This window comes from Scyliorhinus torazame, chromosome 12, assembly GCF_047496885.1.
Source record: "Scyliorhinus torazame isolate Kashiwa2021f chromosome 12, sScyTor2.1, whole genome shotgun sequence".
NCBI lineage: Eukaryota > Metazoa > Chordata > Chondrichthyes > Carcharhiniformes > Scyliorhinidae > Scyliorhinus > Scyliorhinus torazame.
In genome coordinates this window covers 213,923,982-213,948,903 of record NC_092718.1, presented here as the reverse complement: position 1 = coordinate 213,948,903, position 24,922 = coordinate 213,923,982, and the positions used below count along the sequence as shown (strand labels likewise).

The following is a 24,922-nucleotide window of genomic DNA, read 5'->3' as shown; positions in this document are numbered from 1 at the left end:
ACAAACTAAGATACAAAAGCATTTCTATTGGCCTGGACTACATAAAGACGTGGTCAATAACTTTTGTGAAACCTTATCAAATGTCTATTGAAATTTAAGTACAGTATACTCACAGGTTCCCCTTTATTTACAGCATGTGGGACTCATTCAAAGAACTTCGACAAACAACATGATTTCCCTCTCACAAAACCATGTTGACTCTGCCTGATTGAATTGATTTTGTTTACATCTTTAATAATGCCTTTTAACATTTCCCTTGACATGTGCTAGGCTAACTGGCCTGTAAGTTTCCCGCTTTCTGTCTCCGTCTCTTTTTTGAATAAAGGAGTTACATTTGCTACCTTCCAATCTAATGGAACCTTCCCCAAATCTAGGGAATTTTGGAAAATTTAAACCAATGCATCAACTATCTCATTAGCCACTTATTTCAAGACCTTAAGGTGATGTCCATCCGGACCAGGGGATTAGTCAGCCTTCAGACCCAACACTTGCCCAATACCACTTTTCCCTGGCGATTGTAATTTTCTAGTTCCTCCCTCCCTTCTATTTCCTGATTTACAGCTATTTCTGGGATGTTACTGGTGTCCTCTAGTGAAGACTGTTGAAAAATAACATTCATTCATCCTCTAAAGCCCTACTTCCCATAATCATTTTCCAAGACACACTTTCTGTAGGACCAACACTCACCTTGTTAACACTTCTTATTTAAATATTTATAGAAACTCTTGCTCTCTATATTTATATTACTAGCTGGCTTTGTCTCGTGCACCTCTCCCTCCTTATCAATCCTTTTGTCATTCTTTGATGTTCTTTATATTCTTTCCAATCTTCCTGCCACTCTTCTTTGCACAAGTATATGCTTTTTATTTTAGTTTAATATGTTCTTTATAACTTTTAAAACAAATGACAAGCCCTCCCCTTGGAATTTTTCTTTCGTGTCTATTCGGAAATATCTCTAAATGTCTGTGACTGAACCTTTGCTCATCTATCCTCAAGTACACCTGCTAGTTCACTTTAGCTAGCTCTTTTTTCATACCCTCATTTAAGTTGAATATACTCGTCTTGGACACACTTTTTTTCCCTCAAACTGAATGTAAAATGCAATCATACTATGATGGCTGCTACCTAGCGGAGCTGCTACCTAGCGGAGCTGCTACCTAGTACTCCCTTTGAATGAGGTTATCAATCAATCCTGTCTTATTGCACAAATGTGTAGCCTGCCTTCTGGTTGACTCCAGAATGTGCTGTTCCAAGAAACTATCCCCAAAATAATGAACAAATTCATCTATGCTACCTTTCCAATTGATTTTTCCAATCTATATTTAGATTAAATCCTCCATGATTATTGTTGTACCTTACTGACAAGCTCTCATTATCTCTTCTTTTATACTCTGTCCTACCACGTAGCTACAATTAGGGAGCCTGTACATCACTCCACAAGTGACTCCTTGCCTTTATCATCTCAAACTGCTTCTATATTCTGGTTTCCTAAACTTCGGTCATCCTTTGCTATTGTGCAAATACCATCATGAATTAATGGAGCCAGGGCAGCAGAGTGGCGCAATGGGTTAGCACTGCCGCCTCATTGCTCCGAGGTCCCAGGTTCGATCCCGGTTCTGCGTCACTGTCCGTGTGGAGTTTGCACATTCTCCCCGTGTTTGCGTGGGTTTCGCTCCCAAAACCTAGAAGATGTGCAGGCTAGGTGGATTGGCCACGCTAAAATTGACCCTTAATTGGAAAAAATGAATTGGGTACTCTAAATTTTTTAATTATTTTTTTAAATGAATTAATGGAGCCACTCCTCCACTTTTTCTCAAGTTCCTGTCCTTCCTAAATGTCATATATCCTTGAATATTCAGGTCCTAATCTGTCGTCCTGTAGTCATGTCTCTTATGGCTATATGGCTATCAGATCAGATCAGATTCAGTTGGCTGGATCTATTTTTGGGGAAATTACTCAGAAGGTTAAAGGGGAGAGGCTGAGGCACTTAGTTCATTGAAGTTAGTGGATTTACAGCATGTAAAAAAGGGGCAGTACGGTAGCTAGCACAGTTGCTTCACAGCTCCAGGGTCCCAGGTTCAATTCCCTATTAATTCCTATTTATGCTATCAGTTCATCTGTTTTGTCTTGAATGCTACGTGTTTAGATTCAGAGCCTTTAACTTTGTGCTCGATTACTTCTGTAGTATCTAGCCTTACCTGCTGATTTATTTTTAGATTTGCACTCTGTCCCTTCCTGCCACGGTCTGATAATCATTTCCCATATTAATACCTTTCTCTCTTACCTTGTCTCTACTCTTTGAGATACCACACCTTCCCAAATTTGGTCTCTTTCCCCCCACTATTATTACTGTCCTGGATAATGTGATAAAATTCAGAGAAAGATTAAGTAAGGCACGTGAGTAAGCTAGGAAACATTTATGATATCTCAATAAATAAAGGCAAATTCAGATGAAAGGGTAAAGGCCCATAGTTATGTAGGAAGGAAAATAAATGGGTTCGTATTGTTGCCAGTGTCAGGTGAACCATTGAAGGTAAGGTTTAGTGGACTGTACCAGATCAAAAAGAGACTGAGTGAGGTAAACTATGTATGTGGTGAATACCCCACATAGAAGAGTCAGCCATGTTAATATGCTCACTGACAGAGGATAAACACATAGTAGTACTGGTAGTTGTAGATAAAGAAAGGGGTTAAAATTAAGGATTCTGAAATTGACCTTCCCCTGATTAAGCTGAACAAAGAGGAAGTACTTAAAGGAAGTACTTAAGAATCTAAATCTGTTAATCAGAGTGATTTAAAAGAGCTACTGCAGTCAGACAAATTTGTGGAAATAAACTGGGGAAAAAATATTTAACTGCATGATTTTGATTCAGTTTTAATAAAGGCAACACCCATATAGATCAAATCCACTAAAATTGGCTCCAGTGCAGAAAGAAATCATAGCGCCCAGTCACAGGAATTGGAGTTCACCCATTGTAATGGTGCCAAAACCGATCACAAAGGCTATGTATTGATAATCACAAAGTGAACACAGTAACAAAGGCGGATTTCTGTCCTATTCCACAATTGGAAGATTAGAACAGGAAAGCAGGACAGTCAACATTTATCACAAAAATGGACTTGCAGCGAGGATATTGGCAAGAACCCTTCTTGGAAAGGAAAAAAGAAATATCAGCTTTTGTGATGCTGAGTGGTCTATATCAATGCAAAATTTGGGATGAAAAGTGCACCAGCAACATTTCAGAGACTAACAAACAAAAGGTGATTGAGGGATTGAGCGATTGTGCTGTTTATATTGATAACTTAGTGGTATTCAGTCAAACATGGGAGGAACATTTACAACATCAAAAAAGGGTGATCAACTGCAGGAAGCCAATTTGGTTGTAAACTTGGCTAAGAGCGAATTTGTGAAAGCGCAAGTTACATATTTAAGCCACATTGTTGGACATGGTCAAGTGGCCTGACGAGATGCAAAACCTATTTTTAGAATTCCCAGTGCCTACAAAACGCTATGTACAATTAAAATCAAAATCTGCAATATATTTATTTCATAGTTTAGAGTTCCCATGATCATAATTAAGAACCTCAAAAGCTTACAGAATTTTTGCTGATCTTGGTAGTCGGTTAGCTTTTGCCCGCAAATTAAAGCCTTGTAGATCAGAGATTGTGACTAAAGGAGATCTTTCTTTTTCTGGCATATTTATCTGTGAACGAAATATGAATCACAGTACTTGGTCAATAATAGTTAAGAATGACACTAATGTTAACACAGCTGACTTTCCAGGTACATGGTTGATAATATCTGCAGCCTACAGCCTATAACACATTTTTATTAATTTTTTTCATGGGTTGTGGGTTTCGATGGCAAGACCAGTATTTATTGCCCATTCCCTAATTTCCCTCAAGAAGGTAGTGGTGAGCCGTTCTCTTGAATCACTGCAACCCTCAGTGCTGTTAGGAAGGGAGTTCCAGGATTTTGACCCTGCAGTGAAGGAAATGCGAACTTGTTCCAAGTAAGGATGGTGAGTACAACGCAGGTTTGGAAGATGCTGTTGAAGAAGCCTTGGTGAATTGCTGCCATGTACATCAGTGGTGGAGGAAATGAATGTTGAAAGTAATGGATGGGTGAAAATCAATGGGCTGCTTTGTCCTGGATGGTGTCGAGCTGGAGTGTTGTTGGGGGTTCACTCATCCAGGCAAGTGGAGAGTATTCCCTCACCCTCCTGACTGGTGGATATGCTTTGGGGAATCAGGAGGAGAATTACTCGCTACCTGCTCTTGTATCCACAGAATTTGAATGGCTGGTCCAATTCAATTTCTGGTCAATGATAACCTCCAGGATGTTGATTGTGTAACAGTTTAAAAACAAGGCCTGGACAATTCTGAAGTGAAGATTTGTCAAATTAAATAACATTCTTCTCATTACATGGTTAACAAAGAGATAAAAGTCATTATCTGTTCATATTTGTGGTTTAAAACTATTAGTTAGCACTTGGAACCAATATTGTGTGTGTGTGTATTTGTTTGATATCAGCAATGCAACAATGAGACTAATCACTCATGTCAGCTTTCCTGTTCCTTTAGATTTTTGAGAATTCCAGAAATATTTACTTGGAATAAAGGCATGCACAGTGCTCACCTCTGGTTCTTCTAATTTGTTCTGGGTCTTCCTCAGTTTCACCTCAAGTAAATCTTTTACAGTCACAGGTAATGGTCCATCCATCCTCTCAGGAACAGTCTATGAATGTCACAAAATGTTACAAAGCACTATCCGTACCAATAAAATAAATAGCTTCATATTAATAACACTTACCTTTTTTAATTCAAATCTGTCTGCAGTCTTCTTGAGCTTCACTTTAAGTAAATCTTTCATAGTTATGGATGGTAGTCTGCCAATTTCCTCAGAGAGAGTCTGTGGATGAAATAAAAGCCAGCAATAAAGTGCCTGTAATTCATATTATTTTATTTAGAAATTATTATTAAAATTATGCCGGAGATTAACGCCGTCATGGATAAAGTTTCCAGAAATTAGAAAATTACATTTATTGTCTAGGCAGCTAGTAGTGGACAAGATTGAATGGCCTACTCCAGCTCCCATGTCTTATGCTGGAGTAAACTTTAGCATTGGGTAAAGTGAATAACAATGACAATGACAATCAGAAGTATGTAAATTGTGTCCAAGGTCTAACCATTTTCAGCTGCTTCATCTTCCTTCCTTCCATCAGAAGATCAGAAGCTGGGGTGTTCACTGGTGATTGCACAATATGCAGCACCATTTGGGACTCCTCAGAAACTGAAGCATTCTATATTCAATGCAGCAAGACCTGGACAATATCCAGGCTTGGGCTGACAAGTGGCAAGTAACATACTTATCACACAAGTGCCAGGCAAGTCCATCTCCAACAAGAGAGAATCTAACCATCGCCCCTTGACATTCAATGGCATTACCATGACTGAATCCCCACGACCAACATCCTAGGGGGTACAATTGATCAGAAACTGAACTGGATCAGCCATGTAAATACTGTGGCTGTAGAGGCAGCATAGTGGCGCACAGTGGTTAGCACTGCTGCCTCCCGGTGCCGAGGTCCCAGGCTCTGGGTCACTTTCCGTGTGGAGTTTGCACATTTTCCCAGTGTTTGCGTGGGTTTCGCCCCCACAACCCAAAGATGTGCAGGCTAGGTGGGTTGGCGATGCTAAATTGCTCCTTAATTGGAAAAAAATAATAATATAATAAAATAAATAAATACTGTGGCTGCAAGAGCAGGTCAGAGGCTAGGAATCTTGCGCCGAGTAACTCAGTTCCTGACTCCCCAAAGCCTGTCCACCATCTACAAGGCATAAGTCAGGAGTGTGATGGAATACTCCCCACTTGCCTGTTTGAGTGCAGCTCCAACAACACTGAAAAAGCTCAACACCATCCAGGACAAAGTAGCCTGTTGGATTCTCACTATTAGTATTTCCCTCAATTACCTAAGCACAGTGACAGCATTGTGCATTATCTACCAGCTGCACTGCAAGAACTCACCAAGCCTTGCAAACCTATGACCACTACCACACACCAAGGACAAAGGCAGCAGATGCATGGGGAGCACCACCACCTGAGGTTCCCCTTCCAAGACCCCCCCACCCCATCCTGACATGGAAATATATCACTGTGGAATTCTCCACCTAACAGCACTGTGGGTGTACCTACGCCACAGGGGCTTCAGTGTTTCAAGGCAGCCCACCACCACTGTCTCAAGGGCAATAAATGCTGGACTAGCCAGCAAAATCCACATTCCATGAATGAATGGTGTGCCAGAAAACTGACCCTAATTTTACAGAATGAAGCAAGTGAAGGTGGAAATTGAACTTTTCCTTTGAAAACTAAGCTATTAGCAGTTTGAGAGAGCACATCCTAAGTGAGACACAGCCAGAGTGTGTGGGTATTGGGAATTTGTCGCACAGAGGGAAAAGTGGTGCCTTGTGCTTTTTTCCTTTGCTTTCTAAATTTTTAAATCTTCAGAATGGTCTTGCTCTGCTGCAACATTAGAGGCTATGGGAGAGAGAGCTGATCGGCAAGTCGTGTGCAAGGTTGGGTAAGAATTTACTACTTTAATCGCGCCTGGGTTGCAAGGTCTTTTTGTGATTTATAGTTTGTAAGGACCAGGAAAGGAGGGCGCTGGAGTAATTGATAATATCTAATATTAAGCATCTTCCAAAAGTTCATTTCAAGGAGCAGGACATGGCAGGACAGCGCAAAGTCGTAGTGTACTCCACGTAGGAAGCCAGGAACATTTTTAGTGCCCGGGGCCAGCATGTGTGCAGGAGATATCTCCAGCTGCAGCTCCTGAAATCCCTGGATTTGGAGCTGGAGCGGCAGCTCGGGACACTGGAGCATCTTCCTGAAAGCTCAGGTTTTGGAGCTGGAGCATCTGCGAGGTGGAGGGTCTAGTGGATAGCACGTATAGAGGTAGTCACGCCGCAGGCTCAGTCTCCACAGACAGGAAGGGAAGGGTGACCACCAGGCAGAGCAAGAGGACTAGGCAGGCAAAGTAGGAATCTCCTATGGTCATTCGCCACTAAAACAAATATACTGCTAAGGGGATTGGCCTCAGGGAAAGCAGCAATAGCTAAATTTATTGCACCATGGTTGGCTCTGCTGCACCGGGGAGGAGTATAAAGTGTGGGAATGCAATAGTTATAAGAGACTGAACTGTAAGGGGAATAGATGGGCATTTCTGTGGCTGCAAACAAGACTATGTTGCCTCCCTGGTGCTAGGGTCAAGGATGACTCCAAGCAGTTACAGGACATTCTGGAGGAGGGTGAACAACTAGTGGTCGTGGTACACATTGGTACAAACGATATAGAGGGAAAGAAAAAGGAATGGGTGAACCAAGTTTTTTACTTGGGTTTTGATGGTAGGGCCCGGGGGCAATTTTGGTCTATAAAAGGGTTTAATTTTCAGCTGCCAGGATCTTGGCGGATCCCAATAGTGGATGTGATTGTTATTGGGTCCTTGGCAGGTACCTTAGTAGTCCTGCTTAACATTTATGTGCCAAATTGGATGATACAGGTTTTGTTAAAAAGTTGTGCTGGGGTCGGGGGGGGGGGGGGGGGTGACCATACTTCACATTTTGTGGATTTGGCCTTGAGTTATGTCCCTCCCAACGCCCACCATGGAGGTTGGATATGGCGTTGTTTGTAGAAGAAGGCTTTTGAGAGTGTATATCTTCCACCATTAGGGTGTATATCAAATTTAATAAAAAGTGAGCCTATGTCGCCTTCTATGCTCAAGGCACAGGCCTCTATTTCCCTGATCTTGAAGGATAAGGACCTACGTATTGTGTGTCATATTGTCCCATTTCGCTCTTGAATGCGGACGTTAAACTGCTCACAAAGATGCTGGTACTGCGGTTGGAGCCCTGCCTTCTGGAGGTGATTGAGGAAGACCAGACAAACTTGGTTAAGGGTCGGCAGTCGTCAGCCAATATATGGCAACTTTTGAAGATCGTCATTTCCCCCTCTTGTGCCCGAACCAGAGGTGAGAAAGCATTCAATAGGATGAAGTAGGGGTATCTTGAAATTTTTGAAAGGTTTGATATTGGGCAAAAGTTCACATCTTGGATTAGTTTGCTGGGAAGGGACCCCACTGGGTCTGCACGAACGTGTTACGGTCGGTGTATTTCCCATCGAATAGGTACAAAGCATGGGTGTCCATTATCTCCGCTTCAGTTTGCTTTGGTAATTGAACCATTGGTCATAGCATCAACATCCTCCAGTAAGTGGAATAAGTCGGGAAGGGAGGAGCATAGGGTGTATGCCGATAATATTTTTTTAATAATAATGAACCCAGTCTCCATTATGGCTGAGATATTGAAGCTACTTAGGAGTTTTCGCTCCTTCTCTGGGTACAAATACTTTCCAGTTAGCCCCCCTGGGCAGGGGTGCTGATCTGGGGATGTTGCCTATTCGCTGTGACAGCTCATCCGAGCTCGATTTGGGGGCGAGCTGGAGGCGAATTCTTCAAAAAAATAAAATAAAATAAGAGTACCCAATTAATTTTTTCCAATTAAGGGGCAATTTAGCGTGGCCAATCCACCTAGCCTGCATATTTTTGGGTTGTGGGGGCGAAACCCACACAAACACGGGGAGAATGTGCAAACTCCACACGAACAGTGACCCAGAGTCAGGATTGAACCTAGGACGTGCTAACCACTGCGCCACCATGCTGCCCTTGGAGGCAAATTTTTATAAGGACTCTAGTTTGGGTGCTTTGGTGGCTGCATTGCCTCCTTTCTTTCCTGCAAGATTTTCTTAAATTCGATGGTGGTGTCCATCTGGAGGGTCTGGAGGCAGTTCAGGCAGCACTTATTGAGCTCCATGTCGTTGTTAGCCCCTATCTTTAGTAATCATCTCTTTCTGACGGCGAGCTTAGACACTACATTCAGCACATGGGGAAGGGTCTCGAGAGAGGTTTGGGGACTTGTTCGTCGAGGGTAGGTTTACCAGTTTGAGGAGCTGTCAGAAAAATTGAGCGACCAATTTGTTCCGATTCTTCTAGATCCGTGATTTTTTTTGCAGAAGGCTGCGGTTCAGAGGATTTTATCTTTGGCCATGGGGAGTATCTTGGTTATTTATGGTCAGATCATGTCAGTGGAGTTAGCTCCAGTAGATGAGGTGAAGATAAAGTGGGAGGGTGAACTGGGTCCTATTCTGGATGAGGTGTGGAGCGAGGCTCCATTTAGGGTCAACTTTATGTCCTCAGTTTAGTTTGATCAGTTCAAGGTGGTGCCCAGGGCTCATCTGACCAAAGAAAGGATTATTTTCGGAGGTAGGTGACAGTGTGAGCGATATTCTTGGGAGGCGGCTAATCGTTAAAAAAATAAATTATTTTATTCTGAACTTGTATAATATAAATGATCATAAAACAAATAATTCAGGGAGCGAACTCACCAACACACAACTAAACAATTTGTACACATTTTTCTGGGGGGCCGACTAATTATACACACATGTTCTAGTTATGTCCTAAATTGTTAAGCTTTTGAATCTCCTTCTTTAGCACCATGTCAGCGATTTGGAATATCGAGCTGGAACCACATCCACTGGTGACCATTTCCAGGGTCTTCGATTTGCCGGCGCTGTGAACGGGGGCAAAGGTGGATTCCCTCACCAACAGCCCGGAGGCGCTCTGACTCAAAGAAATTGACCAAGGAAAAGAACAGGTCTGAGGATTGGGAACAGTTTAGAATTCAGCAAAGGAGGACCAAGGGATTGATCAAGGGGAAAATAACAGTGGCCCGGATGAGCAGATTCTTTGGGGTGGAAGACAGGTGTACAAAGTGTGAGGCAGGGCCAGCGAACCATGTCCACATGTTCTGGACATGTCCGAAGCTTAGGGGATTCTGGCAGGAGTTTGCAAATGTCATGTCCATGGTGTTAAAAACAAGGGTGGCACAGAGTCCAGAGGTGGCGATGTTTGGGGTGTTGGAAGATCCAGGAATCCAGGAGGAGAAAGAGGCAGACGTTCTGGCCTTTGTTTCCCTGGTAGCCCGGAGATGGATACCATTAGCCTGGAGGGACTCAAAGCCCCCGAAGTCAGAGACTTGGCTATCTGACATGGCTAGCTTTCTCTGTGTGGAGGAAATTAAGTTCGCCATGAGAGGGTCAATGTTAGGGTTCGCCCGGAGGTGAACTTCTTTGCGGAAAATTAATCGTCAGCAGAGAAAGGTGGGGTTTAAGTTTAGCTTGGAGTAGGGCGATATAAAGGTGGGACCTGTAAGGAAGGGAGACGGCTTTTGTACTGTTTATAGATTCATGTACATTGTTTATTTTGCTGCTATAAAACGAAAAATACCTCAATAAAATGTTTATTAAAAAAAAAGGGGAAAATAAAGTACGAGAGTAAGCTTAAGGTGAACATAAAAATTGACTGTAAAAGTTTATTTAGGTATGTGAAGAGAAAAAAGATTGATGAAGATGTAGGTCCCTTACAGTCAGAAAGAGGGGAATTTATAATGGGGAACAAAGAAATGGCTGACCAACTAAATACATACTTTGGTTCGGTCTTCACAAAAAATAGGACACAAATAGCACACCAGAAATGTTGGGGAACACAAGGTTTAGCGAGAGGGAGGAACTAAAGGAAATCAGCATTAGTAGAGAAATTGTGCTGGGGAAATGGATGGGATTGAGGCCGATAAATCCCCATGAATTGATAATTTACATCCCAGAATGCTCAAGGAAGTGGTACTAGGTGGTCATCTTCCAATATTCTATAGAATCTGGAACCATTCCTAAGATTGGAAAATTGGAGGGTTGCCAATGTAACCCCATTATTTAAAAAGGGAGGTAAAGAGAAAATAGGGAATTATAGACTAGTCAGTCTGACATCAGTGGTGGGGAAAATTCTAGAGTCCATGATCAAAGATTTTATAGCAGAGCACTTGGGAAAACAGTGGTAGAATCGGACACAGTCAGCATGGATTTACAAAAGGGAAATCATGCTGGACAAAGCTACTGGAATTCTTCGAGGATTTAACAAGTGGAGTTGATAAGGGGGAGCTAGTGGATGTGGTTTAATTGGACTTTCAGAAGGCTTTCAATAGTCACACACAAGCACATGGGATTGGGGGTAGTGTATTGAGATGGATAGATATCTGGTTGGCAGACAGGAAAGAATAGGAATAAATGGGTCTTTCTCTAAATGGCTGGCAGTGACTATTGGGGTACTGCAGGGATCGGTGCTAGGACCTCAGCTATTCACAGTAATGTATTAATGATTTTGATGAGGGAAGTAAATGTAAAATCCCTGAATTTGCAGATGACACAAAGCTGGGTGGGAGGTTGAGTGGATGCAGAGATGCTTCGGTGTGATTTGGACAAGTTGAGTGAGTGGGCAAATGCATGGCCAATACAGTATAATGTGAATAAATGGGAGGTTATTTGCTTTGGTAGCAAAACAGGAATGCAGATTATCTGAATGCTATAAATTAAGAGAGGGGAATGATCAACGAGACCAGAGCATTCTTTTCTTTAAATTTAGAGTACCCAATTATTTGTTTTCCAATTAAGGAGCAATTTAGCATGGCCAATGCACCTACTCTGCACATCTTTGGGTTGTGGGGATGAAATCCACGCAGACACGGGGAGAATGTGCAAACTCCACACAGACAGTGACCACAGACAGTGACCACGGGGCTGGGTTTGAATCTGGGTCCTCAGCGCCGTAGGCAGAAGTGCTAACCACTGTGCCGTCCTGAGACCAGAATGTTCTTGTACACTAATCGCTGAAGGCAAGCATGCAGGTGCAGCAGGCAAATGTCATGTTGGCCTTCATAGTGAGGATTTGAGTACAGGAGCAGGGATATCTTACTGCAATTATACAGTGACTTGATGAGGCCACATCTGGAATAATCTTTTTTTAATATAAATTTAGAGTACCCAATTCATTTTTTCCATTTAAGGGGCAATTTAGCGTGGCCAATCCACCTAGCCTGCACATCTTTGGGCTGTGGGGGCAAAACCCACGCAGACACGGGTGCAAACTCCATACGGACAGTGATCCACGGCTGGGATTAGAACCCGGGTCCTCAGCGCCGTAGGCAGCAATGCTAATCATTGTGCCACATGCCGCCCCCTCTCAAATGTTAGTTGTTCCATCCTGGTTCCTATTTTGTGATGACTTTGCTGCACAGAGCATCGGCATAGAATGGCATGCCTAATCTGTCTCAAAGAAACTTCACTTTTTTTGGGTTCCTAACTGCCTGCTGATGGGAAACGCCATCTCCTACATCTCTCATTTCACCCAGCTTTTGTCAAGAATGGAATGGGATAGACTTGAATCTGGATGAATGTTGGCCAGGAAATAATAGGAACTTCCCGCTCTTCGGATTATGCCATTGGATACTTTGCAGATGGATAGAGCCTCAGCTCATTATCTCATCCAAAAAGCTAAAACCTCTAATAAAGCAATACTCCTTTGCCGCTGCACCGATTGGTCATCCTGAGGGTTGGACCCATGAACAGACTCAAGGAGCATCAACAATGGAGCTAAGTTGGCACTCTGCAGGATTTATCAGAGTTCATGCATCCAGGAGACTGCCTCCCCATCCTGCATTTGTGATATGATTCACTTTAACTTGCGCAGTCATGTAACTCCATTGAGATCCTCCCAAAGATTTATTAGAGAAAAGAAACCGCAAGTCTCCCAAATGTTACTTTAACAAGTGTTGTAGAATAATTTCTAAACAAAATGAACATTTATTGACAATTGTAAATAAACATAACAAATGCAGAAATCACATGTTAATATTTTGAAAATAAAATCACATTCCACATCTTGGCACACACTTACTTGCAAAGAGTGATCACTCCTAGACTTTCGCAGTATCTGTAGAGGTTTCTGTACAAACACAGAGGGAGGAGGCAGTGGAGGAGGGGGTGGCGGAGGTGGAGGAGGCAGGGCCCCAAATGGTTCTAGCAGCATTCGACAACTAATGATTGGCTGGACTGGCCACACTGGTATTTTTGCAGGGCTTGGGGAGAAATCAATATACTTTCGACAGGAACACGTGTCAGCTGCTTTTGCATTATTAGACACCTGTAAAAGGAAAATTCAAGAACAGTGGACAAGATTTAAAACAACCAACTGACATTCCCATTAATATATACAAATACAAAAAGTCAAACTCTCCTGTGTAATGCAATGAATTCTTCCAGTGTATGTGTAATTATACTTCTATTAAGTTTACATATTTGGTGCAGATAATTCCCATTAATTCCGGATCATAGATTAGATACCATTATGGGTCCGGACCAGAATCCCAATTTTGTTTTAAGATCCTGGATTAGAGGGCGGCACGGTGGTGCATTGGTTAGCACTGCTGCCTCACGGTGCTGAGGCCCCGGGTCACTGTCCTTGTGGAGTTTGAACATTCTCCCTGTGTCTGTGTGGATCTCACCCCCACAAACCCAAAAAGATGTGCACGGTAGGTGAATTGGCCATGCTACATTGCCCCTTAATTGGAAAACAAATGAATTGGGTACTTTCCCTAAATTTATATATTTAAAACAAAATCCCGGATTAGAACCCAACTATATGCATTTGGTACAACTGTGAGGAAATATTACTGCACCGCTGGAGTGATAATACTGACCAGTAGACAGCTTTCATGTTAAAAACAAACTTTCATATGAACACAAAATTAAGCACATTAACAAAAAAAAACAAAAAAAAACTTTGCTGTTAGCAGGTACAACATCTACATTTCAATCAAACAGCAACCCTTTTATTTCAAATACCACTTACGTAAAAGTTAACAACCAGGTTTTACTTGCTTATCTTGGTGCAGAGCCCTTGGAGAGAAACTCTCTTTTAGGACCAAGCTGAAAACCGTGTGTTCAACTTAGAGCCCTGCTAGAGACTCCTTTGTCCAGACATACCCTCCCAACCAGCTACAGCTACATTCAAGCACATAGCATTCTTTTGTCCTTGTGTCTTGGTTTGTTTCGCCAGGCTCAAACTGTTACAACATTACATTAGCTCTGCCTGCAAACAGGTAAAATGGCTTTTTACTTACTATTAGAAAATCACTCCCCCCTGCAACAATCACTGATTCACACTTTTAATCACTACTCTAGCAGACATATCATATCATCGATAAGCAGTTTAACTTGGGTTTTAATAATATTACTGCAAAAATACAAACTATAAAGCATGAACAATTCTTAAGATTCATCGTAGTACAGATTGTGAAGCTTGATACGCCATAAGTTACTTGTTCCCAGGCAGAATCACTGCCATACCTCCATTCAGGAATGCAATCAATTTCTCATTCAACCCGACATCTGACCACTAATTCTACACAACTCTCTTTGCGTAGTCTATTATGTGGCAGCTTGATGTTTGAAAGTCAAAAGTCTGTCAATTAGGCTATCTACATCTGCCAATGAAGCAAGTTCCTCAAATTCAAACGGCTGGCGAGATAAGATTCCCCTTCCTTCCCACCCCCCAAAGGTCAAGTTAAGTGTACCTAATAACTCATTCACAGGGATTCTTTTTTTCTCCCCCTCTAAGCTCGTCCCAGCCCCTCAACAAAGGTTCTCTGGGGTTTCTGGACTTGAATCCATTATCGTTATTTGATGGCCCATTTATACAAAAGAAAAGAGCCATGATATTGATACGCAACTAACCTCCTATTGACGGACAAAGAGGCCATCAAACTCTGTAATGGGCTAATGGTTGGTCAGACAAGAGTGTCCCAAAAGACACTGGATCTGGGACATCCTGTGTATTCCCACTAATGAGTTTGTGTCTGATTGGGACAATGTAACTCAGCCAGGTGTGGATGTATCCCTCTCACTCTGTGCTAGCAGGTTTTTATTCCCCTCAGTCTGGTTAACCCCTAGATTGCCTGTTACATCTTTGATCTCATTTCTGGGCCCCTCATTTCTGGACCAAAGTTCCTAATATCTCCCTTGTGTAAGTGGGTCACAGAATATCTGCAATAATCCCATCTAATAATTACTTTCAAATAAAGTTATGACAATGGGCATGTAATTCCCGAGTTTTGACTATTATACTTTCTTAAATAATGGCATCCAGATCATAGATTAGATACAGATTCTGAAGGGATAATTTTGTCGTCCAGTGCTTCCCTCCAGTCAATGGGAACAATCACAGATCCTAATAAGTAGTTAAATATATTACCGAGATGCTACAGTGCAAGCTTCCATTTCTTTGTATTTATCCAAGGAAGCTTAATCAGGACCAGCGGTTTGACCAGTTTCGAGAACCCCTTATTCCAGCCTGTATTGTGTCAGTATTCACTTCTACCATCAACCGTACTGTTTCGATTGATAATGTAGCACCTTCTGGAGGGAATACTGACAAAGTAGCTAATTCAAACTGGAGTTATTTCCGGAGCACTTCCCCAATCCAGTTCTGATGAATCATTCAATGGCCTTATGCAACCCTAGTTATGGAGAGTTCAGAACATTATCCAACATCTATAAATTAATAATGCAAAACATTTATTTCAAAAGGTAAAGGGTCATTTCAAAAGGCAAAAATAATTTCTTTCACTTAGATATCGAATGGCCACATGCTGTGGGTTAGAGGAGAAATTAGACAACTGCACAACAGGTAAATTTTCAAACAGTGTTTACTCCACAACGGTAATCTTGGGTGATTTCAACATGCATATTAACTGGATTAATAAAATTGGCAAGGGTAGTCTCAAGGGAGATTTCATAGAGTGTATGAGGGATTGTTTCTTAGAGCAATATGTTATGGAGCCAACCAGAGAGTAGGTTATTTTAGATTTAGTATTAAGTAACAAAGAAGGATTGATAAATAGTCTAGTCGTTAAGGATCCTCTTGAAAGGAGTAGAACACCAGCATGCTAGAATTTAAAATTCAGATTGAACGAGAGAAGACAGCATGCCATACTGGAACTTTAGCGTTGAGCAAAGGTAATTATACAGTCCTGAGGAAAGAGTTGGCCCAAGTAGACTGGGTACAAATAATGGAGGGTAGGACAGTTGAGGGACAATGGCGGATGTTCAGGGAGGTATTAAATACCTCGCAATTAAAAGTATATTCTTGAGAGGGAGAGGAACTGTAAAAGGGAGAAAAATGTTCCATGGCTAAACAAGGAAGTCAATGAGGACATAAAAGGTACAAAATTGGGCCTACCATACTGCAAAGGATAGTGGTGAGCTGGAGGAATGGGACAACTTTAAGGTTCAGCAAAAGGCTACAAAACATAAAATCAAAAGAGCAAAGATGAACTACGAAAGGAAACTAGCAGGAAACAAACACTGACACCAGAAGTTTCTACAAGTATATAAAGAGGAAGAGAATAGCTGAAGTAAATGTTGGCCCTTTAGAGGATGATACTGATGAGGTAATAATCACCGAGGTGGTGGAGGCACTGAACCAATATTTTGCCTCCCTCATCCCAGTACAGAAAGTTCCAAAAACTGCAGTTAATGCAGAGGAACCTGGTGCAATAACCACTAGGGACGGATTGTAAACACACTAATGTGACACCCCTATTCCAAAAGGGAGAGGGGAAAAAAATAGGAAACTATAGACCAGTTAGCTTGACCTCTGTGGTGGGGATGTTGCTGGAATCAATCATTAAAGAGGAGATAGGGCAGCACGGTGGCACAGTTGTTAGCACTGCTGCCTCACGTCGCCAAGGTCCCAGGTTCGATCCCGGCTCTGGGTCACTGTCCGTGTGGAGTTTGTACATTCTCCCAGTGTTTGCGTGGGTTTCGACCCCACAACCCAAAGATGTGCAGGGTAGGTGGATTGGCCACGCTAAATTACTCCCGAATTGGAAAAAATGAATTGGGTACTTTAAATTTAGGGAAAAAAAAATCTACCATCTCTCAACCTAGATCTGCGATTTCTCATTCTAGATGAGAAATCATTAAATGGTTTCAAGAAGAAGATGGATATAGTTCTGATTTTTTTAAAAAACGAGTTAAAGGGATATGGGGAAGAGGTAGGGAGGTAGATTTGAGACCAGGAAGAGATCAGCCATGATCTGTTTGAACGGTGGAGCTGGTTCAAAGGGCTGAATTGCCTACTTCTGCTTCTAATTATTATGTTCCTACGTAGATGGTGTTCTACTCCAGAAATCCATGATTGAGGATAAATAAGTAAGCATGCAGCTAAGCCAGAAGTCTAGTTCACATATTCTTGTTATTTCATCTTGTCCATTTCCTAAATGTGGTACACATTCTCTTAAAAATATTTTTCCCTCCAATTGAGATAGATTACTCTCCTTATACCCTCTTCATAGCTCAGTTCATCACCATTCACACGATTCTTTCTGCCGCCTCCACATCTTTTCACAAGCACAGATACAACTGAAAAGATTACTTATCTTCATCAATTCATCTTTCATCCATTTTCACACTAGTATCCTTGTATTTCTTGGTTTTTGAATCTAATTTGCAATTTATGTTCCCACTTTGTCCAGTCTTTGCATACAAATTAAAACCATCAGATGCTAATAAAAACCTACCGTTCTCATTTAACTTGGCATCATCATCTAACAAACATTATTTTTAAAAATCTTCAGGAAAGATTTCTATAAATATTGTACAGGAACAGCAAATATCTGCTGCTGCACACATGTCCAATTAGAACTACCTACGCTGGTTGGTTTCCTATTATTTAGCCAATTATATTTCAGTTTCCTGGTCTGAGAACATTAAAAATGCTTAATTACTATATTTCAGAAAAATACATTTTTAATAAGGCACTAATAGCAACAATCCTATTTCTTGACAAATTTAAAAATTAGCCAAGAAATCTGAATCACAATTTCCTTGAATATAGTTTTATTCGGACCTGTTAACACAGGAATAGTTTGTTAAATGCATTGCCAATTCATTACTCCACCAGAAAGGGAATGTTACTGGTTTCTATCACAAAAACTGTTCTGTGGCCATCTGTTGTTCTCAACATTTGAAACGATTGATTACTTAGCACATTAAGCACTGGCAATCCAAACTGTGGAAATGTTCTACCCTGTCCAATAAATTTGGATGGTGCTCGTCAAATCATCCACGTCAGGTTGCCTAACATAAGAATTTGAACATCTAGTAAATGTAAGAATTTTATACGGTTTTGTCCATGGAAACAGTACACAAAAAGAAACATTTCTTGGTTGAGGTAATCTATTTACCAGGTTTACATTGACGATTTTATGCAATTGTGTTAGTTCCATCTCCAGTATTTCCATGTGTTGCCGCAGTGCATTCAGCTCCCTCAAGTAAACACGAGAAGGAAATAATATGTCCTTCACTACATCTAAACCCTGCAAACACAGAAGAAACAAATCATTGGCAAAGCAATAAGAATTGATCGTCTCAGTCTTCTGGTTCATTTCATAAAGGCAGCATGCAACTGAGCAACAGATCAAAAAAGTCCTGGGCTTCAGTCTCCGAATATAGTGAATTAAACTGATTGCAACCAAAAGGGCAATACACCAGGCTTATTTTTTGTAATAATTACAAAAGTTGGGGTGGCAAGAGGAGGTGCAGAAAAGTAGCTTATATTTCTGTTTGATCAGAATCCAGTAAACGCCCGGCACTGGAGGGGTTCTGGAGAGGAGTGGCGGGAGCAATATCTCAGGTGGTGAAAGTCCGGGTCAAGCCAAGCTGGGGGCTAGCAATATTTGGAGTAGTGGACGAACCGGGAGTGCAGGAGGCGAAAGAGGCCGGCATTCTGGCCTTTGCGTCCCTAGTAGCCCGGTGGAGGATCTTGCTAATGTGGAAGGAGGTGAAGCCCCCCAGCCTGGATAAATGATATGGCTGGGTTCATAAAGTTGGAGAGGATTAAGTTCGCCTTGAGAGGGTCTGCGCAGGGGTTCTACAGGCGGTGGCAACCGTTCCTAGACTATCTCGCGGAGCGTTAGAGGAAGGTCGGTCAGCAACCGGTTAGAGGATGGGTCGAAAGAAGGCAGGTGTATGTCACCCACAAATTATTAAACAAGGACAAACTGATAGCCCAAGATGTTACTTGCTATTTGTGGATAAAAATAAATATTGATGTTGCATATGCGTGTTCTCTTCTGATTGGACCATTTGTTTAACAAACCTCTTCCATCCCTACGCCCACTCACATGCATTGCAAATAAATCTCAACCGTCCCCCCGTTTGTTTTCCATTGCATCTCATTTCTTGCAAAAAGCTAGAGTACAACATTCAAACGTACCTGCTTAGATGTGCGGATTTGCAATTTGCATATTTAAAAGAAATTGGGATTTGGAACTTTAAAGCTGGCAATAGGGTTTGGACACCAGAGGGGAAAATAGGGGAAGGGAAGTTGTGGGGTCAGAATCAATCCTCAAAGAGACTTCTACTTCAGACCATTATTCACCGACAATGGATTTGGTACTGGCTCACACGAGCTGCTGGAGTACACATGAATGAAAGAAGTCAAAGTCCTAGTTAGAAATAAGGGTCATGGTCAGCGAGCCATTGAGACTGAACAGCACCCAAGTTGGGCAGGAATAGGTAGGCAGAATCCCAAACCTGAAGAACAAATTGGTGAAACTGCTTCAGCACATTCTTCCCAAGTAGTCAAACAGCCCATTTACACTCACTGTTGGATGTGTACATCAAAAGTCACTTGAGAAAAGTAGCTGAAGGTACGCACTCAAAACCAGCAAGGAGGAATTTTGAAGCAAAACATTAGTAATCATGTTTTATTCCCAGATTCCAGTGTACCGGGAGACAAAACAAAGTGGACAGTGAACAATTGGAAAATGGTATTTTGATAAATAATCTCTCTTCAGGTGTCAAAGTTGAGAATTCGAGTTAACGCATTCAATTTGTCGTACAAAAAATAATCACACAACTGGCTGTGGAAAATCAAAGTAACCTTTAGCATGTGAATTACAGCAGGTCAGACTTGCATTTATACCTGTCCAATGCTGTTCAGCCACCAATTGTACAAGGAGGAAATTGCAGCCTTAAGAGGATTCAGCATGTTCTTCACATTCACTAAAGAAGTGAGCCTGTTGGGAACACACTCATGCTGGGAGAAATTGCTAATAGATGCTGGTATTTCCTTCTTCCTGGAAGCAAGGCAAAAAGAAATGCAAGTGAATTATGTGCATCCGACAAATGATCAAAGTGAGAACAAATATTTGTCACATAATTTATTTGTATTTAGTAGCAGGCAAGTCTTGTGAAATGCTGCATACTGCTAGGCAAATTCAGTTAAATGAGAACAGAATTAACTTGAATTTATATAGTGTCTTTCACAACTTCAGGATGCCCCAAAATAGTCACGGTTGTAATGGAAGAAATACAGCAGCCAATTGGCACAAGGGTACAAGAAATAGGAATGAATTATAAATGATCAGTTAATCCATTTTCAGTGATGTTGATCGAGGGATAAATGACAGCCAGAATATTGGGAGAACTTACCCTCCCGTTCTTTAAATTGTGCCATGGGATCTTTAACATCCAGTAGAGGTCATGGAATCATACCGTATAACGTCCCCGACACTACAATCACTGGATATTTCCTGCCCCACTGACAGGACAGACCCACTAGAGATGGCGGCACAGTGATATGCAGTTGGGAGGAGTTGCGCTGGGAGTCCTCAACATCAACTCTGGCCCCCATGAAGTCTGAGGGCATCAGCTCAAATATGGGTAAGAAAACCTCCTGCTGGTTATCATTTCCCAGAAACAGCATCACGCATACCTAAAAATGCGATGACAACCTGGTGATGCTACAGCACAGGATTATTTGCATGCCAAACAGCAAAAGCAGCATGCCATAGATCGAGTTAAGCAATCCCACAACCAACAGATCACATCCAGTCTTGAATGGTGGTGGACAATTAAACACAAACATCCCCATCTTCATTGACGGGAGAGCCCAGCATATCACTGCCCAACAGATCACTGGAAAACAAAAGGCTGAAGCAATTGCAACAATCTACAGCCAGAAATGCCAGGCGCATGATCAATCACTGCTTCCTAGGTCCCCAGCATTACAGATACAAGTCTTCAGCCAATTAGATTCACTCCTCATAGAAACAGCTGAAAGTGCTGACTACTGCAAAGGCTGTGGGCCCTGAAGAGTAGCTACAGCACCACTATCTAACCAGCAATATGGAAAACTGCCCAGATATGTTCGGTTCACAAAAATCAAATCCAACCTGGCCAATTACTGCTCCATCAGTCTACTCTCAATCAGCAAAGTGGTGGAACGTGTCATTGACAAGGCATTCCAACAGCACTTGTGTGGCGAATGTATTACTGCTACCATTCACCATTGTATTACATTACATTGTATTGTGTTCATGCCCTTGTGGGCTCCGCCTATGGCTCCTCCCCCTCGGGGGAGGTATATAGATCTGCAGCCTGTAGGCGGCACTCAGTACAGAGCAGTCGCAGGCAGGCACAGTTCTAGCTGATTAAATTGATGCACTGTTCACTTCAACTCTCCGTCTCGTTTGAATTGATGGTCGCATCAACTTGCTTAGCAATAACCTGCTTACTGATTTTTTTTTTTTTTAAATTCATTTTACGGGTCTGTGGGCATCGCTGGCTAGGCATTTATTGCCCATCAGAAGGTGGCAGTGAGTTGCCTTCTTGAACCGCTGCAGTCAGAGGTGTAGCTACACCCAGTGCTGTTAGGGAGGTAGTTCAACATGTTGGCCCAGCAACAGTAAGGAATGGCAATATATTTCCAAGTCCGCGTGGTGAGTGACTTGGAGGGATCCTCCAGGTGATGGGGTTTCCAGGTATCCGCTGCTTCTAGATGTAGTAGGCATAGGTTTGGAAGATGCTGCCCAAGGAACCTTGTCGGGTTATTGCAGTGCATCTTGTGCACGGTACACACGGCTGCCACTGTTCCGTCGGCCGTGGAGGGATTCAATGTTTGTGGAAGGGTTGCTTTATCCTGGATGATGTCGAGCTTCTTGAGTGTTGTTGGAACTACACTCATCCAGGCAAGTATTCATTTACACTCCTGACTTGTGCCTTGTAGATGGTGAGCAGTTTTCTGTGCCTTGTGGATGGTGGACAGTCTTTTTTTGGGGGGCGGGGCTGTCAGGTGGCGAGTTACTCGTTGTAGGATTCCTAGCCTTTCACCCGATGTTCAGTTTGGGTGAATGACTGTCCTTGACATCAAGGCAGCTTTTGAATGAGTGTGGCATCAAAAAGTCCTAGCAAAACTGGACTTGATGGGTTTGGGGAAAAATTCTCCTCTGGTTGGAGTCATACTTGGCACAAAGGCAGATGGTTGTGTTGTTGGATTTCAATCATCTCACCTGCAGGACATTAGTGCAGGAGTTCCTCAGGTAATGTCCCAAGCATCTTCAGCTGCTTAATCAAGACCTTCCTGAAGTGGGGATGTTCACTGATGCCTGCGCAATGTTTTACATCATTCACGACAGCTCAAATACTAAAACAATGTGTGACCAAATACAGCAAAACCTTGACAACAATCAGGGTTGGGTTGATAAATGGCAAGTAAGATACGCACCACACAAGTGACAGACAATGACCATCTTCAACAAGAGAATCCAACCATCTCCCCTTGACGTTCAATGTCATCGCTGAATCCCCCACAATCAACATCCTGGGGGTTACCATTGACCAGAAACTGAACTTACCACATAAATACTACCACAAGAACAGGTCAGAGGCTAGGAATCCTCCAGCGAATAACTCACGTCCTGACTCCTCAAAGCCTGTCCATCATCTACAAAGCACAAGTCAGGAGTGTGATGGAATAATCTCATGCCTGGATGAGTGCAGCTCCAACGACATTTGACAAGCTCGGGCGGCAAGGTGGCAAAGCGGTTAGCACTGCTGACTCATAGCGCCAGGGACCCGGGTTGCATTCCGGCCTCAGGTGACTGTGTGTAGTGTTTGCATGTTCTCCTCGTGTCTGCGTGGGTTTCCTTCCACAGTCAAAAGATGTGCAGGTTTGGTGGACTGGCCATGCTAAATTGCCCACATGTACTCTATTTGCCAGATCTTTGCCCACCCACTTAACCATGTCCTTTTGTAGTCTCCTTTGTTTTTCCTATTTTTTTTCCAATTAAGGGGCAATTTTGTGGCTAATCCACCTACCCTGCACATCTTTGGGTTGTGGAGGTGAGGCCCACGCAGACACGGGAAAATGTGCAAACTTCACACAGTGACCCGGGACCGGAATCCGAATCCTCAGTACCATGAGGCAACAGTGCTAACCACTGCACTGTGCCTCTCTCATTTGTAGTCTCCTACCACAATTAACTTTGTGTCATCAATATTCCACGCATTCTATGCTCGCTTTGAGCAAGAGGTCAGCGAGAGCGAGCCCTCCACCCAGAAGCCGCGGATGAACTTGTATCGGAGATCACCCCAGCAGACGTCAGAGCAGCCTTCTCGAAGGTCAACCCACGGAAAGCCACTGGCCCGGATGGGGCACCCGGCCGAGCACTCGGGTCTTGCGCGGATCAGCTGGCGGGGGTATTCGCAGACATCTTCAATCTCTCTTTACAACAATCGGAGGTCCCTATCTGCTTCAAGAAGACGACCATCATCCCTGCACCAAAGAAAGTCAAGCAGCGTGCCTTAATGACTATCATCTAGTGGCTCTGACATCCATCACCATGAAGTGCTTCGAAAGGTTAGCCATGGCACAAATCAACTCCAGCCTCCCGGATTGCCTTGATCCAATACAGTTCACCTACCACTGCAATAGGTCCACAGCAGACGCCATCTCCATGGCCCTGCACTCTACCCTGGAACACGTAGCTAACAAAGGCATCTATGTCAGACTCCTTATTTAATCGACTACAACTCAGCCTTCAACACCATCATTCCTACGAAACTCATCTCCAAACTCCGTGGCCTTGGCCTCGGCTCCTCCCTCTGCGACTGGATCGTGAACTTTCTAACCCACAGGCCGCAATCAGTAAAGATAGGCAACAACACCTCCTCCACAATCATCCTCAACACCCTACTATACTCCTTATCTACCTATGACTGTGTGGCCAAATTCTCCATCAACTTGATTTTCAAATTTGTTGATGTCGACTGCAAAGAGACATAGATAGGATGCAGAGCTGGGCTGAGAAGTGGCAGATGGAGTTTAACCCTGAAAAGTGTGAGGTTGTCCATTTTGGAAGGACAAATATGAATGCGGAATACAGGGTTAACGGTAGAGTTCTTGGCAATGTGGAGGAGCAGAGAGATCTTGGGGTCTATGTTCATACATCTTTGAAAGTTGCCACTCAAGTGGATAGAGCTGTGAAGAAGGCCTATGGTGTGCTCGCGTTCATTAACAGAGGGATTGAATTTAAGAGCCGTGAGGTGATGATGCAGCTGTACAAAACTTTGGTAAGGCCACATTTGGAGTACTGTGTACAGTTCTGGTCGCCTCATTTTAGGAAGGATGTGGAAGCTCTGGAAAAGGTGCAAAGAAGATTTACCAGGATGTTGCCTGGAATGGAGAGTAGGTCTTACGAGGAAAGGTTGAGGGTGCTAGGCCTTTTCTCATTAGAGCGGAGAAGGATGAGGGGCGACTTGATAGAGGTTTATAAGATGATCAGGGGAATAGACAGAGTAGACAGTCAGAGACTTTTTCCCCGGGTGGAACACACCATTACAAGGGGACATAAATTTAAGGTGAAAGATATAGGAGGGATATCAGAGGTAGGTTCTTTACCCAGAGAGTAGTGGGGGCATGGAATGCACTGCCTGTGGAAGTAGTTGAGTCGGAAACATTAGGGACCTTCAAGCAGCTATTGGATAGGTACATGGATTACGGTAAAATGATAGTGTAGATTTATTTGTTCTTAAGGGCAGCACGGTAGCATTGTGGATAGCACAATTGCTTCACAGCTCCAGGGTCCCAGGTTCGATTCCGGCTTGGGTCACTGTCTGTGCGGAGTCTGC

At 42.8% G+C, this 24,922-nt stretch overlaps 1 protein-coding gene across 2 annotated transcripts in view; it reads right to left on the bottom strand.

Annotated features, from left to right (window-relative positions):
• The window catches only part of prr11 (proline rich 11), a 37,663-nt gene that overhangs the window by 7,112 nt on the left and 5,629 nt on the right, over positions 1-24,922 (bottom strand). For both annotated transcript variants that reach the window (XM_072469899.1, XM_072469900.1), the window contains exons 3-8: positions 19,935-20,088; positions 18,193-18,324; positions 12,843-13,088; positions 4,814-4,912; positions 4,640-4,738; positions 3,598-3,704 (exon numbers count right to left, since the gene is read on the bottom strand). In XM_072469899.1, coding sequence (XP_072326000.1) covers positions 3,598-3,704; positions 4,640-4,738; positions 4,814-4,912; positions 12,843-13,088; positions 18,193-18,324; positions 19,935-20,088 — 837 coding nt within the window. The remainder of the gene's footprint in view (positions 1-3,597; positions 3,705-4,639; positions 4,739-4,813; positions 4,913-12,842; positions 13,089-18,192; positions 18,325-19,934; positions 20,089-24,922) is intronic.